Source organism: Leptodactylus fuscus, chromosome 1 (genome assembly GCF_031893055.1).
Source record: "Leptodactylus fuscus isolate aLepFus1 chromosome 1, aLepFus1.hap2, whole genome shotgun sequence".
NCBI lineage: Eukaryota > Metazoa > Chordata > Amphibia > Anura > Leptodactylidae > Leptodactylus > Leptodactylus fuscus.
Window position 1 is genome coordinate 89,823,894 of NC_134265.1, and position 16,662 is coordinate 89,840,555.

General features: G+C 38.3%; 1 protein-coding gene across 1 annotated transcript in view; it reads right to left on the bottom strand.

Annotated features, from left to right (window-relative positions):
• WSCD2 (WSC domain containing 2) overlaps positions 1–16,662 on the bottom strand; it is a 263,422-nt gene that overhangs the window by 90,729 nt on the left and 156,031 nt on the right. The window contains exons 3-4 of the mRNA XM_075273551.1: positions 12,015–12,129; positions 5,698–5,882 (exon numbers count right to left, since the gene is read on the bottom strand). Of these exons, the coding sequence (XP_075129652.1) occupies positions 5,698–5,882; positions 12,015–12,129 (300 nt within the window). The remainder of the gene's footprint in view (positions 1–5,697; positions 5,883–12,014; positions 12,130–16,662) is intronic.

Consider the following 16,662-nt stretch of genomic DNA (forward strand, 5'->3'; position numbering starts at 1 on the left):
GACTGAAATTTGCCACATACCTAGATTGGAACCCCAATTAAAACATAAGCTACTTTTTAGCCCGGTAAATGACGTCAATTCACGACCGCTATGAATGAATTTATGTTCAGACTACACTAAAGGACACTTGATGATGTCATCACAGGTCCTTGAGCCGTTCTTGGATAACATCACACTATTGTATGGGCAAAGCTATATGGGATGCAGCCAGAGACTGTGGAAGCTCAAGAAAATGGCATCTACTGGAAGCTCAGGAGACTACAGAACATGCAGGCTGTGTGTGGGTAAGTGGAGTATATCGGCTGCAAAGTTTGGGTGAGTATAATGGGGGAATGTGTTGTTCATCATCTGATGGGGAGAGGGGAGACTGTGTCAAATTTCAGCAATATCCATTCAACCGTGTCTAACACAGAAGCTGCTCAGACACTCACATAACCACACTCCTGTTTTCCAAATTCCCGGATATAGCAGAGCTTAGGCAGCACTGTTGCACAGCTGAGTAGGCTCTCCATATGCAAAGATGTACATGCAGCTGGGTGTACTGTGCATATGCAGCGATGTAGCAGATCTGAGACGCGGGAGCAGGCAGATCAAACTGTGGCAAATTTCAGCAACATACGTTCAGCCCTTTCGAACACAGAAGCTGATCAGATACTGACATAAGAAGACCCTTGTAATCCAAATAGTCAGATAAAGCAGAGCTTAGGCATTACTGTAGCACAGATGAGTAGGCTCGCCAAATGCAGAGATGGATATACAGCTGGGTATGCTGCGCATATGCAGCAATGCAGCAGAGCTGGGACGTGGGAGCAGGTGGATCATCGACAACAGCAATTGGCTATGTATAAGCACATCATCGCCAACAACAACATGCAAATGTCTGGCTCGTACCACCTTTGAGGGATGAATAGTTTGGCTACCTGTATTAACCAGATAATAAGGTAGCAAATGGACTTTATCTCTCTCTTGATCACCACCCAGAAGGGACTAATTTTAGGACTTGTGACCCAGATGTGCGAGAGGGACCCTTTGGAGAGACTGCAACACCAACATCGATCAGAAGTAGGTGAGTCAATTTTGTGGAGAAAGACTGGGGTTCAACTCCTTCAATTTTTGATATCTGATATTATCAAAGCAGGTGTGAAAGGTCAAAAGGTCACCATTTTTGGTGCAAAATCAGTCATGTACCAATATTTGGGACTTTTATTCACCAAATTCTGGAATAAAGACTTTAATAATTTACTCCCTTTCAATTTCTAATGTTATACAGTCTGCCAGGGATCCATTCTCCCCCTCACTATACAAGCATGTGTAACCCTGGATGTGACCTTAAATGAAATCTCCACTTCTATACTCCATCATGCCCATGCTACAAAGAAGTGAAGTAACGCCCAACATGCACATATCCAAACCACCTGTCATTTATGGTAGATGAGACTCATATATACTGACACTTCTTCCTTATGTACGCCATAGAGAACCTCTAGAACACTATCATATAAATTAAACCTACACAGGCTTTTCTCTCTTCGGGGTTGTGGGAATGTTTAGAGTCAACACAATCTTATTAAATTTTAAGATTTAATATACTCAGTACAGTACTTATAGAAAAAGAAGTAATAAAAACACATAAATAACAGCAAACAATATACAAAATAAAAAAGAAATAAAATAAAGAACAGAACATTTAAAAGCTTTACTGAAGGGTTTGGCGGAAGAATTGGAAAGATCTACATGCTGGGCTAAATCTCCAAGTATGCGACTAATGGGGTGTTGTCCATCATCCCAACTCCCCTTCCCCCCAAAACCTTGCCCACTTTTTGTGCTTAGACAGGGGTTGGCTAATTACATGCTCCAAATCAAGATAGATATCACCTATATTGGGGATTTGCTATAACTCTGGGTGAGTACATGATATGATGATATGCCCACAAGTTATTTCAAATATTTTAACAAGCCTGAGCATACCAAACATGGTGATAACACTCATCATCTTTTCCACAGATATATAATTTGGTGTGGTAGATAACACTAAAGGTTCAGATGGTTGACGCCACTACCTGGTTGGGGTGACCCAGCCAAATTTTGGTACATGGATGGTTATATAAAATTTTTTCACCCTATGAAGTAATATTTGCTCTTAGTTTGATATAGATCTCCCAGGTATCTGGCACACAAAAGTAGTCATTGTGTCTCCCCTCCCCTCGCCAGAAATGCCCTGGGCTCTTTGCATGGACCTGTTAATTAGTTGACTGGACTTAGTTAACATCCTGCTTAATTGATTACCTGAATCCTAAGTTGGATTTATTGGATTTAACATATACATTAACATACACACCACCAGTAACAAAATTCTAAACTACCCACACTATGACTATACACATTTCATCACACAACCCTATTATGTTTTCATGTCTGTCCCACTAATTTACTTACTAATTTAGTTATTGTTCACTCTAATTTGATCCTTCAGAAAAATTATGTGACGTTGATAACAACTTTGTCCATAATGGGAGAATATAGATGTTGTCAGGTAGTCCCCTGCTTGTGACCTCCAGCATGGAGAACCTCTCCAAAGAGGGCCAGGATCACAGAGGAGACTACTATCACAAATAAATTCTCTCTGATGAAGGCCTCATGTATTGTATGCTTTTTTTAAACCTTTTTTTTACTTCCATGTTTGGATAACATACTTGTGAAATACATATGTTGTAATCTTACAACATCTTAACCAAGCCACCATGTTTGAAAAAAAATAAAAATATATACAAATGGCATATAATAGTGCACAGTGCAATAATGGTGCATGTTTTATATATCATATTTTTATATAATTGTCCCATTTGTCCACTGCAGCCACTTACTGCAAACAATCACGAATTTCATTCTTGTTTATTAAAAGGAAAATGTAACTTTTGTTATAGTCTCTAATAGTGTTAAGAATGATTAAAAGATATAATGTAATGCAGGAACCAGTGTATATATCTCCTATGGTTGATGTACAGGAATACAACTATTAATTCTGGATCACTTATAGGATCTTCGAACTCACATTTGCCTCTAACATAAAATTATAGAAAGTTGGAGTAAGTATAATAATAATGTAATTATTCAGTAGACTATAGAAGGCTTCAAACATCAATATTAAAATGCATATAGATCCCTCCCCCAACATGTTTCACTAACTAATGCCATCCTCTGCAGTTCAGGGGCATTGGCAATGCCGAGAGCGATCAGCAAGATTTAACTTGAAGCCAATTTTTTTTTTTTTATGTCCCAAACACATGGCAATTGGATCAGCCAATCAGAGTTAGAAGCCTCCTCTCTGAGGAAGATGAACATCTTCCATAAAGCTCTGCAACGTTTGCTAAGTAGGCAGTGGAATGGCCGTACCTCCCAGCAGTCACATTCCAAAAGCACCCAAATTCACCCAATCTTGAGGTATGTTCCATGTGTCAAAAACAGACTTATTCTGTACAATAAAAGGATAGAACTTGGTTTCTAAAGTATACATGTGGGAGTAGCATAGAACTTGTCTCCAGACTATTTTTTATTGATATGAGTCTCTAGAGTATAAGTACTCATAATTCCATAGTGCTGTTATATCCTGTTATATCTCTTATAGAGGGTAATACAGATGACTCTCCAGAATGATTACTTATACTTCACATATTATTCACAATATTAGCCAAGACTGATAGATTGTAAGCTCTTGTGAGCAGGGCCCTCAGTCCCATTGTGTGAAGTGATTATTTCTTTGTAATGTATCTTTTTGTCTGTACTTGAACCCTACAAAGGACAACATCTTCAAGGAGTTTGTATGTTCTCCCCATGTCTACATAGTTTCCTCCAGCTACTCCGGTTTCCTCCCACACTCCAAAAGACATAGGGAATATAGATTGTGAGCCATATATGGGACAGTGACTGACAATATCTGTAAAGTGCTGCGGAATATGATGATGTAATATAAGTAAGCAAAATAAAATAAATAATGGTCGCATTTTTTGGAAAAATTTGTTCTTTCAAGAAATTACATTTAGCTCATAAGTAACGACTGACTGTAATGCCTCTTTTAAATGCTGTTGGGTGGTAACTTTTCGAAGGATGGGTGCTGGTTCTAATCATGTGAACCATGCCAGAAATTATCCTGGAGACTTGCGGTTTTTTGCATAAAGAACCCCAGAGAAAGTCGGCTTTTACACATAGATAATTATTTAATTTATCTATCTCCAGTTTTGTTAACCAGTATAATTTCTCTTTAAATCAATTGAACACAATATCAGGACATGCTAAAAAAAATTCTTAAAAGTTTACAATTCACACATTCCACCTACCCTGAATAGGTTGGTGTCATATAGACACAAGACACAAATAGGCACACATCTGACATATTCAGCCAAGAGGAAAGGCAAACATCGGTATATATCTTTTAATATTTGCTTCAACTTTTTTAATGTTATTCAAATGCCAGTGATATGAGCCAGTATAGGAAAAAATATTTAATATACTTTTTATCTGTTCAACCAGCTGAGTGACATAAGCAGTTAAAGGTGCTCTCAGTGTTGTAGTCTTTGTGTAGAATGGTAGAAGAGCCTGCCTGTTTGTCTGACAACACAGTTCCACACTGCTTTATACACTGATGAGCAAAAGGGTAACAATGTTTTGAACTATTGACTTTCAGGCTCCATATCTTTCCATTCACTACATGATCAGTTCTGTAGATTCCTGTCATGTAACTGCTTTGTTCCTAAAAATCTATTATTTTTTATTTTGTAAATGTACCTTTGGCTTTTAACACTGCCTGAATCCTTCTGGGCATGCTCTTGACCTAAATCTGATCCCAGGTTTCTTCTACGCATTCCCAATGTTGGTGCATACTAATTCGTTATCTTGGATATGGATAGAACTTTTTCTTCAACTCTACCAACAAGTGTTTGATTGGGTTGAGGTCTTGGGATTGTGGGGGCCAGGACTGTGATCTCACTATTGCAAAGCATATGAGCCACCTCCACTGCTGTGCTTGTAACGCCAGAACTGATAGATCCTGAGATGAGCCAACGTGTTGACTCCAATACTTGCTTAGACGTCCATCTCTTGGCTTTTGAATAGATGGACAGATTTCATTTCGTATTCTTTAACTGTCATGAGAAGCACATGATACAGTTCGGCAATTTTCTTGGCTGAGAGACCATTAAGATAAGCTGGATGATGTGATTTCTCTTTTCATGGAAAATCTTCTTCATGGCTGATCCTTGATTTCAACCTGGGACCTTTTACTTTGGAAACAACCTAATAACACACTGAGCTATTAGAGAATGTGAGAATAGGTTGTAATGTGTAGTATACAAGAAGAAAAAGATTTTTCCACCACCAGGAGCAAAACAGTAACAATGCAGTTACATGATAAGAATCTGCATAGCTAATCATATGCTAAATAGTTTCAAGTCAAATTAATGTATGAGATAGCCAAGATGATGTCTATAAAATGATGGTAGTCTCATGTTGTAAGCTGTAGTGAATGGTATGATAAGGAGTCTGAAAGTCACAAATACAAAACATTGTTCCCCTTTTACTCATTAGTGTATGTTATAATCTTCTGATCATCATAAAACATGGTTCACCATTTCTTTTTACCCATCTATTTGTAAACTACAGCATACAAGCTAAGAAAGTAATGCAATGGAAAAGAGTACTCACACCTCCTTGCCGACTCCTGTGTGAGCTCCAGTCTGTAAATGGACAAGCGATTTACTCCACCACACATGTTGCTTTTTTCTCCCTTACATTCCATGTTACATTCCAACTCACTGACATTTAAAGCTTTAATTTTGTGACCACAGTAACATTCAGCGCCAAATTCAAGCCCAGCATACATATAACCCCTGAAATGAAACAATGTAAACAGGAATTAAAAATTAAATATAATACAACATAAAAAACTACGGAGAACATCATTACATTATATTATCACAAATACAAATATATTTCAGTTGTTTGGGGATTTATGATAAATATATCAGTTTCTAATAGTGAGGCAAAATTCAAGAGTTGTACCAAGATATGACGCTATCCCCTATCATCAGCACTCTTATATAGAATGAATGGAGTGGCAGTGCACATTTCCCGCTAAATCAGATTTTAGCAGGAGTATATAGTAGCATCACACTGTGAGTACAGGATGTATCTGGGGGACCCATCATTTAAGTAGGAAGTTTCAGTAGGACAACCCCTTTAAGCGGCACCTGAAGCCATGATCATTCCACTGGGCTGTTTTACTGTTCATTCATAGAGCAATGTTTTTGACAGATTCATAGATCATACAATATTCTGAAAACACATGACTGTATGGAGGAAGCTGTTTTTGCAAGTTTTTAGGAATAAGACAATTACACAGTATCTGCTACAGTGAACATCCATCATCGTAATACAGCCTGAAATATGGAAATGGAAATTCTCGCTGGTCATGTGTATGCTTCTATTTCAGTATACTTAATTCTCTGTTCTGGGTCAGATTTTTAGTCCCTGATGGTTATAGCCAATTCATTTATAGCTCATGTGTTAGTTATTATAGTATGGATTCACCTGCGGCAATTCCCCATAGAATAATTGAAAGACATGGTTTTGTGCTTACGCTGTATTTAAGTCAAGTAAGTCAACGTATCCTTGTAGCCAGGGACAAAGAAATTGTGCAATTCTCCCCTAGATTTTAAGAGGCACTTTTGACAGTGGCACATTATGATCTTGTATAGAATCATTTTCTTTAGAGTTTTTATATATTATTCGGGTATAACATAAAGTGCTGAGAATATATAAAATTATTTAGACTAAGGGAACGCAATTTCCAAGCTAACTAAAGCATAGAAAAGAGTAAAGTTTGGTTATAATAAAACTAAAGTACTTGATAATTATAGTGTAATGCATATTATATACTTTGCAAATGTCATTTTTTTCCAATATAATTTTTATGTCCAACATTAAAGACATTGGCATTTTAAATGTCACTATTTTAAGGTTTCTAGTCCAGACATAACTAGGCTTTTCTACACCTTCAATTACTTTGGTGTTCACTTTTGTCCTAGAGCTGAACTTATTAGTGCCCCATCAGATACCCAACACCAAGAAGACAACTGATAGGGAAACAATATCCCTGAACTTCAATAGTGCTCCACTGAGGCATGGCTGGCTCATACGGAAGGTCCATTGTCTCTGACCTTACAGTGAAGCTCCTTTCCCAAGAGCTCAGTAGGGTTGTGATTTATCAGCTATGTCAGAGAGTACGCCCTGTGTCTTCATCAAATAATTTAGCTTAGCTTAGACATATACTTTATAGAGATGAGCGAACACTAATATGTTCGGGGTACGAAATCTGATTTGAATAGCCGCACACTGTTCGACTGTTCGAATGGGTTTCGAACCCCAGTATAGTCTATGGGGGGAAATTCAGCTCGTTTCAGGGGTACGCAACATTCGATCAAATTCTACTTACCAAGTCCATGAGTGAGGGTCGGGCTGGATTCTTCTCCCTGTGCAGCGTCCCCGCGTCCTCTTCTGGCCTTGAATTCATTCTGCTAGGCATCGGGCCTGGGTAGAGCCGACTGCGCATGCCCGCACTTCAAGCGGACATGCGCAGTCGGCTCTGCCCAGGCCCGATGCCTGGCAGAGTGAATTCAGAGCCGGAAGAGGACGCGGGGACGCTGCGCACGGAGAAGACTTCTAAAGGTAAGAGAAGAACCAGCGTTGATTGGCAATGTATAGCATTCTGCCAATCAACGCTGGTTCTGCATCGAATCTTAACTTCAAACAGCTAGTAGTACTTGATCGAGTACAAGTATTTTGAATACTGTAGTATTTGATCGAATACCTACTTGATCGAGTACTATTCGCTCATCTCTAATACTTTACTATATATGCTTATAGTGCTGCATGATGATATTTGCTTCAATCACATGCTCACCAGAAGGGACGGCATAACATAGTTTTATATAGCGGTAGTTTTTCTCTTTCATTTCTCTTTGTGTTAGTTTTATGATTCATGTGGACCAACTTGGCCCATACTCTTATATTTTATGCTTTGCAGTCATAATCCCTCCTACACCATTTGCTTCTCTGTCTAACATATGTTCTCTTTTATGATTCAACGTAGGACTTAGGCATTTGTAATATTGGCATCGTCCTTTCACCTGTACTGTTTGAGGGATCTGCCAACTCAGGGCCTAAGAGGTTCCTGTTTTTCAGACTGCCGGCTCTGTTGCACATATTCTTGACAGTAGTGAACACCTTGGTATGAAATTTTCCTGAACACAGAGTAGCAAGACATAGCTTTCATGTCAAAAAAATAACAATGGGTTGAGCTATGAGTCTAACAATAGGCCTGTGAAAGGAGTTTTTACATTTTTTGAGAAATTTGGAACTGAAAATTGAACAATTGAAATCCTACTATCCTAAGATTGAAAATGGGTTCAAATATAGTAATCCTCATTCCTAACATTAGAAATTAGTAATATTGTCAATTATTTTATAGAACTTTGGTTTCAAAAGTATTAACTCTTCCTGTATGTACCAATGAACGTCCTAAATATTACAGATCACTGCACAGATTTATATTTCTCTCAGAACTTGTGAAATATTGAGTGACATTTTCCATTTCAAATTTTATTTTAGACATGGGAAAAGAACTAACAACAGCTATCATTCTTTATGTAAGAACATTAGTTTGTAAAAGCCAGCACGCTGTTCTATCATGTCAAAATCTATTTACAGATGTTGGACCAATCTCTTACATGCTCTATACTGGTTAGTACTGGCACATTAACTCTTTCATTTCTTACACTTGTAGTATAGTTTAAAACCCATAATGTCCTTAGATTTTCATGTTTAACGGTGGACAATGGTGGATACTACATGCATAGCGGACAAAATGGCAGTGATTCAGTGAGTATCCCATGTGGCTGCTTCCCTGGCTGCATCCTCTTCTGTACTGGCCTGCACTGTCTTCTGCGCTGGCACTGAAAGGGTTTAGCACATGTGCGGATAGAAGACATTTTGGTGCATATATCTGAACATGTATTAAAGGGGTATTCAGGCAAAACTTTTTCATGACCTATCATTAGGATTAGTCATCAATATCAGACTGGACTGTGTCTGACACCCATCAGTGCTACTGATCAGCTATTATACACTCACCGGCCACTTTATTAGGCACACCATGCTAGTAACGGGTTGGACCCCCTTTTGCCTTCAGAACTGCCTCAATTCTTCGTGGCATAGATACAACAAGGTGCTGGAAGCATTCCTCAGAGATTTTGATCCATATTGACATGATGGCATCACACAGTTGCCGCAGATTTGTCGGCTGCACATCCATGATGCGAATCTCCCGTTCCACCACATCCCAAAGATGCTCTATTGGATTGAGATCTGGTGACTGTGGAGGCCATTGGAGTACAGTGAACTCATTGTCATGTTCAAGAAACCAGTCTGAGATGATTCCAGCTTTATGACATGGCATTGCATTATCCTGCTGAAAGTAGCCATCAGATGTTGGGTACATTGTGGTCATAAAGGGATGGACATGGTCAGCAACAATACTCAGGTAGGCTTTGGCGTTGCAACGATTCTCAATTGGTACCAAGGGGCCCAAAGAGTGCCAAGAAAATATTCCCCACACCATGACACCACCACCACCAGCCTGAACCGTTGATACAAGGCAGGATGGATCCATGCTTTCATGTTGTTGACGCCAAATTCTGACCCTACCATCCGAATGTCTCAGCAGAAATCGAGACTCATCAGACCAGGCAACGTTTTTCCAGTCTTCAATTGTCCAATTTCGATGAGCTTGTGCAAATTGTAGCCTCAGTTTCCTGTTCTTAGCTGAAAGGAGTGGCACCCGGTGTGGTCTTCTGCTGCTGTAGCCCATCTGCCTCAAAGGTCGACGTACTGTGCGTTCAGAGATGCTCTTTTGGCTACCTTGGTTGTAACGGGTGGCTATTTGAGTCACTGTTGCCTTTCTATCAGCTCGAACCAGTCTGGCCATTCTCCTCTGACCTCTGGCATCAACAACGCATTTCCGCCCACAGAACTGCCGCTCACTGGATGTTTTTTCTTTTTCGGACCATTCTCTGTAAACCCTAGAGATGGTTGTGCGTGAAAATCCCAGTAGATCAGCAGTTTCTGAAATACTCAGACCAGCCCTTCTGGCACCAACAACCATGCCACGTTCAAAGGCACTCAAATCACCTTTCTTCCCCATACTGATGCTCGGTTTGAACTGCAGGAGATTGTCTTGACCATGTCTACATGCCTAAATGCACTGAGTTGCCGCCATGTGATTGGCTGATTAGAAATTAAGTGTTAACGAGCAGTTGGACAGGTGTACCTAATAAAGTGGCCGGTGAGTGTATGTAGCCTGATAACAGCTCTGTCCACTGTGTAGTGGAAATTTGCAATTATTGCAGATATTATTGCCCCTTTAAAGGGTGTCCAACCACCCTCAGGCATATTCAATGGCCAACACAGAGCAAATTACAGTGAAAAGCAACATAAATTTGTTATATATGTCATTTTTGTAGATTTGGAGAAAAACCACTTTGAAGTTCCAATGATGCAGTTGAAGCACTAGGAGTAGAATCTCTACCCTTGGAGTACTACTCTTGCTATTCAAGTGTAAGGAGTAGTGCAGGCATGAGATGGCAAAGATAGTGCTCTGGGGATCTGATGCCCCACCCACAGTGCACAAACTACCTCAGTTGTTTATGAATCTACAAAAGTGACATTCATGGTATAGATTTGTGTATCACTATATAGTGCTCTACAATATGGTGGTGAAAGTAGAATATGCTTGGTGGAGGTGATAGACTCCATTTAAATACTTTTACTGCTGGACAAAGAAGTTGCAAATGTGTACCTCCAACTATATTTCTCCTTATCTTAAACTTTATCTCTAGGATCAGCAGGTAAGCAAGAAGTGCAATCTGTTTTTCAGATAAAAATATATACAAAAACATCTCCTTATTCAACTAGACATTACAAGGTAAGGCACTCCTCCAAGTTTGATGAACCTGGGCGGAGGAGTTCCTTTTCCTCTCCCTACATTCTATCTGTCTGGTGTAGGACGCCTCTTTGGCTATTGCTCCTATTATCACTAGTTGAGCACATAGGTATTTTTTGTATGGAGAACATGGCTGGAAAAGGGTCGCATTAGTAAGCTATGCAACTGCAGAAATCTTGACTCTTATGGACCAGACGGCCACCTTCATTCACTGTTTACAAACACAAATCTATGAGCAGTATGGGGTAATGCTTTAAATATTAAAGAGGGTTGGGGTTCCTGTGATAGTCTCCACCAACCCCTTTGATACAAGAAGCATACGATATGACACAAGTACACATGAACAAATAAAATAGAGTATTCAGCAAATTCAATCAGGCACACAACAAATCTCTTGCAACACCAGCTCACAAGCACTATATATACAGTACTAGAGGGAATTAGGATAATTGGATTTCAACAATAGTTAAGGGTTCATTAAAACTATGACAGATCTAAAATCTTATGGGACTGAGAATAGCCAATTGCTATGTGTCCTATAACTACAAATTGCCCCAAGAAATTCCCCATGAGACTGAGACACAGCTGAACTATCCATATAAAAAGGACGAGTATTTTCCAGGGCCAGCTATATATTCATGTTCTCAGGGGGAAAAAAAACATGTCTATTAAACTGCCAAGTACTGCTGCCGATTGCCAGTATCCTGTCAGAAATGCACCTCTTATTTCTAGAAACATTTTTATTACTTCTTCTTTAACATTTTAAGATACTGTATACACCGTGTTCTGTACTATTTGATTAAGTCTTATGGAGGATTTTGCTTGGTATAAATGCTGAATAAATCTTACAGTTCAACACAAGGAATTAAATCATAAACTAAGGATCAGGTTTTGGCAGGAGAAAAGAATTTGTTGATGTGCACAAACTAATAAAGCTCTATTCATTCAGCAATCACCACCCTACCGTTCAGCACAGTTGTCCTGGCAACGAAACACTGTCATCTTTTTGTAGTCAAAAAAGGACACTCCACGGAGCGCTCTCTGTCGCGTGTCATCCATGTAGCATCCAATGTACTTTGCTGGAAAATAAAAACACAACATGTTAACGACGGTCTGCTAAAAAGACCCATGCAGCACATTATAAAAAAAAAAAAACTACTATTTAATATAACTCAAGTACTTGTATTGTCAGGGTTCTTATAGCTATGTAAGGAACAATTTATAGCCATATTTACCATAAATTGGTCATTCCTATGCAATGGCTTTGCCAGTGTAGTCACAGAGGGGTTACTTATCCCCAAGACCATGATTACTTGGACCTCCACAATAATGACTACAGGGTTCTTGAGTCACCTGAGTAAATGGAGCACTACTGTGAATATATACCAGTCTGTGGAACTGACAAAGACAGCTAAGTACAGTGTCAGTCTCATAGACAGTAAAAAAATGGTGGTCATGTAAGAGTACTATGGCTCCATTGAAGCCAGGGTGTCATGGATCTCTGGTCTCATGACCATTGGGGGTCCTAGTTGTTAAACTTCCTTATCTGACCCCTTCTTCTCTATCTTAACTTAATACACCATGCTACATACATTGGGGCATATGTACTTACATTTATGTACTGTATTTAGTCTTTGTTACCAAGCTGTTTTCCTCAACAGGAAGGATTGATAAAGGGTTTCTAAAATACTTGTTATAAACTATTTCCACTTCTCTGTCTCAAATGTTAAAAATGTTTGTATACCATGTATGACCTGTATAACATGCCCCCTTTCTATGAAACATCTTAAGGCTTGGATGGCAGCCATAGCATGCAACCTTAATAAATATAGGGTTCACATTTTTTATGGTACAATTATACTAGTTGCATCTTTTCAGATAGTTTGTTTCTTCAAAACATAACATAACACAAACCATCTATACATAGAACCGATAAAAAACAAGAGTGTAACATAAATATCAATGCTATTCCGTGTGCCAACTACAAGTAAACTGCCAAAAAATGAAACACAATATGACATATACACACTTAAACCAAAGCCTGATTTTCATATGATTTATGCATCATTAATGAGGAATATTATTTTAGTTTTATTTGATACAAGATTAGGATTTTTATGTGCATGTTTTACATCCACCTTTGTGGTCATTGGTCTTATCAAAGGTATGGTCGGCTTTTGTCCGATGCTGTAGTAAGAATGAGACTCTGTTCTGCCAAAGCTCAAGTCCCAGTTGGAGTACATAGACTTTTTATCAGGCTCAGATTTAATATTCACACCACACATTTCTTCCCATTAAACCCATCTGCCATAAGTATAGTACCTGTGGGCAACAGTTCTGTTCAATGTCTCCTGTGCCTACTAGAAACTAAAAATGGGCAGCTGCATATTGCCACCTTATGTCAAATCCGATTACAGAACTATAGAAAATATTAATAAGATGTAATTCTTCATATACAGAGAATATATTTACAAAGAATATGGCATTTAAGATGCGCAGTAAGTCACATGTTACAACAATCAGAGAAGTAAAAATCGTCTGTCGGTACTGTACAACAAACATCCTTTAAAAGTGGATGCCCTGAGCAAATATAACCTAGATCAAACAGTTTTCATCAATGTAATACATAAATTCATGAAGACAAATCTCAAAGACATGTACTGTATGACTCACCCCATTGTTTACAATGGAGAATAAACAACGGGTGTACCCATTAAACCCATACTTAATACTGAGAAAAACAATAAATCATAGAATTTTACTGCTCATAAGAGAAGTGGAAGAGACAATTTTTACATTTCAGGATATCAAGGGCAAAAAGTCTGTTCAGTTTCTGCATCACAGACCCTGCTAAAATATTCTGTAGTTCAAGTGCAAAAACAGAGCATCAGTTCTATAATTTCCAGGTAATTAAACCTAGCAAGGGACAAGGTGACATCATAGGCAGAAAGCCGTGCTGTGTCGGAAGTACTCGCAATCTGATATCATTGATCTGGAAGGTGAACAGATTGACATACAATGGCAGACCACACAAGCAGCTGGGTGGAAACCTAAAAGGATATGTGACTCCGTCGCTTTGTGTATGAAAAATTAGTTCACTAAAAAGTCATGCATACTAATACAAGCACTTTCTGAAATTTAGTAACTGGTAATATTATTTTTATCATTATCTAAACACATTAAGTTTGAAGCCTCACGTTGCAAAACGCTCCATTTTATAGTACAAGCACTGTGGATGGATTCTGGCTAATCCCATCCACACATTGTAAAAAAAAATCAACAGAGGAAAATGGCAGTGTCGATTATACCTGCGGAAACACTGGCGCTTTCCATCCAGGATCCAGGAACTGATTAAAAGCTACAGGAAGCGACTAGAGGCTGTTATCTTTGCAAAAGGAGGATCTACTAAATATTAATGTCACTTTTCTGTTGAGGTGCCCATACTTTTGCACCGGTCAAATTTTGGTTTAATGCATATTGCACATTTTCTGTTAGTACAATAAACCTCATTTCAATCCTGAAATATTACTGTGTCCATCAGTTATTAGATATATCAAACTGAAATGGCTGTTGCAAATACCAAAATATTTAGAACTAAAAATGATTAAGATTAATAGGGGTGCCCAAACTTTTTCATAGGACTGTACATCCTGCTAGGATTACCCTTACCCTTGTGAATAAACATAAGGACAGCATCATAGATGAATCATTTGCTGGAGTTCTTTATATGTAATTTTTCCATGGACTAATGGCTTATGAACAAAACAAAGACAAAAACTGCTTTGGTCCATTTTCAGATTAAACATGTCTGTTAAAATCCATGTGTGGTTTGTTTCCTTACAGATTTAATACCTTGAAAATGCATTGAAAAGTTACTTTTAGGCTAAGGCCTAAAGTAGAGTCAAATAGGAAAAAAAAAACTGCTGCAGGAAAAACCGTGGCGGCAACACATGACGGTTTTTCCCAAAGCGCTTTTCATAGAAAGTCCACAGAGGTTTACGGACTTTCTGTTTCAATTATACCTATTAGAAAACCTTCAACATTTCTGTATTTCTGTATTTCTGTATCTGACATACTGAAATTTCCAAAACCACAACCGCAAAGTGGTTCTGGGATTTGCTAGAATCCCATCCACTTTGCTGGGACTGTAAAACGCTATGTTTTTTTTCCATGGCCTTAAATAGTTGTCGTTTTAGTGATTGTGAAAATGGATTACCCATGAATACGAAGCACTGACATATGGCCTAAACTTGGAAATATAGAGATGTGAAATGATCTGTTTTCTCATCCACAAAACAGTGACAAAGTGGGAGTAAGGGCTAAGAATCAAGGTGATTTTACTAATATCTAGTCACTTTGCTGACACATTATACTGCTTATACAATATACTGTATGTTACAGACTTTTTAAGGCTAAGGCTTCCCCCTTGTTTTTTGTTGTTTTTTTTTTTTGCAGATTTTGCAGTGGTTTCTTGAGCAAAAGTCAGGAGTTGCTTGAAAAGGAAGATAAAATATAAAGGAAGCTCTTAGATGTTTCCCTTCTGTTATATTCACTCCTGAAATCTCCAACATTTAACCTTGCCTTGCCAACATGGGATCTTACCATACAAGTTAATGCATGTCAGCAGTAAATTGCCCTCTTTAACAAAGAGGACAGCCAAATACATTGATGGTGGGCACCTTCAACTGAAGGGTCATCCTTCTTTACATGTATAATAAAAGAAGAGTCCTTTAATCTGCCTTATATGCCTAATTGTGTTTCTTTAATCTAGACAGGAACTAAATGTTAACCTGTCTGTATAGACTCGAGAGAAGATGGATTTCTGACAAATTGTGCTAATATGGCATATTGTGCATTCAAGCTTTATCCTTGGTCTGCTTACTCACAGGCACAACTAGATTTCAGTGGGGACAGTGTATTGGCTTGTTACTAATTTTCTTTTTTTTCGGTAATGAAAAGAGAAAAAGACAATAATCTGTTTTTAAGGTTTTGAAATTACATATTTTTGAAAATGATAAAGTGCACAGGAAAGCATGCATAGAGATTACAGCTGTCTGGAATTCCACTTTTCAGACCAAAAATGTTCATTCATCTGTGTAATATTTTGGTGAAAGGCTGTTCTTTTGACATTTTCAGCACTGCAGTAGTCCACCCTCAAAATCTCTTTTCCCAACTTTGATTATAGTCTTTTTTCCATGTCTCAACTCATTTATCATCATATATACACAGAATATTTGTTCATTTCCAGTGGGATGAAAGAATGAAAAGAAAGGAAATTTGTATTAGCTTTGTCTACTCTACTTTCGATTACCAGTCCAAAAACTAATTTTATCCAGGCATTAAAAGGACTAATAATGGATATGCTATATAAGTTATCTTTCCTACTGGACAAGAAAATGTAGCTCATGTAGCGTTATAGCTTATGTAACATATCTACTGTTTTTGGAAAGCACTTGGGAGAAATGAGGTTTTGTAGCATGGTCTTGGCACTGACTTCACTGCAGGGAACCACCAGATTACTTCCACTAGGAGAAGTTCCAGTATTAGTGATAGCTGAGCCAGGCTGGTTGAGAGAACACTGAGGAAATAGTAAGGAGTATGGTCAAAACTTG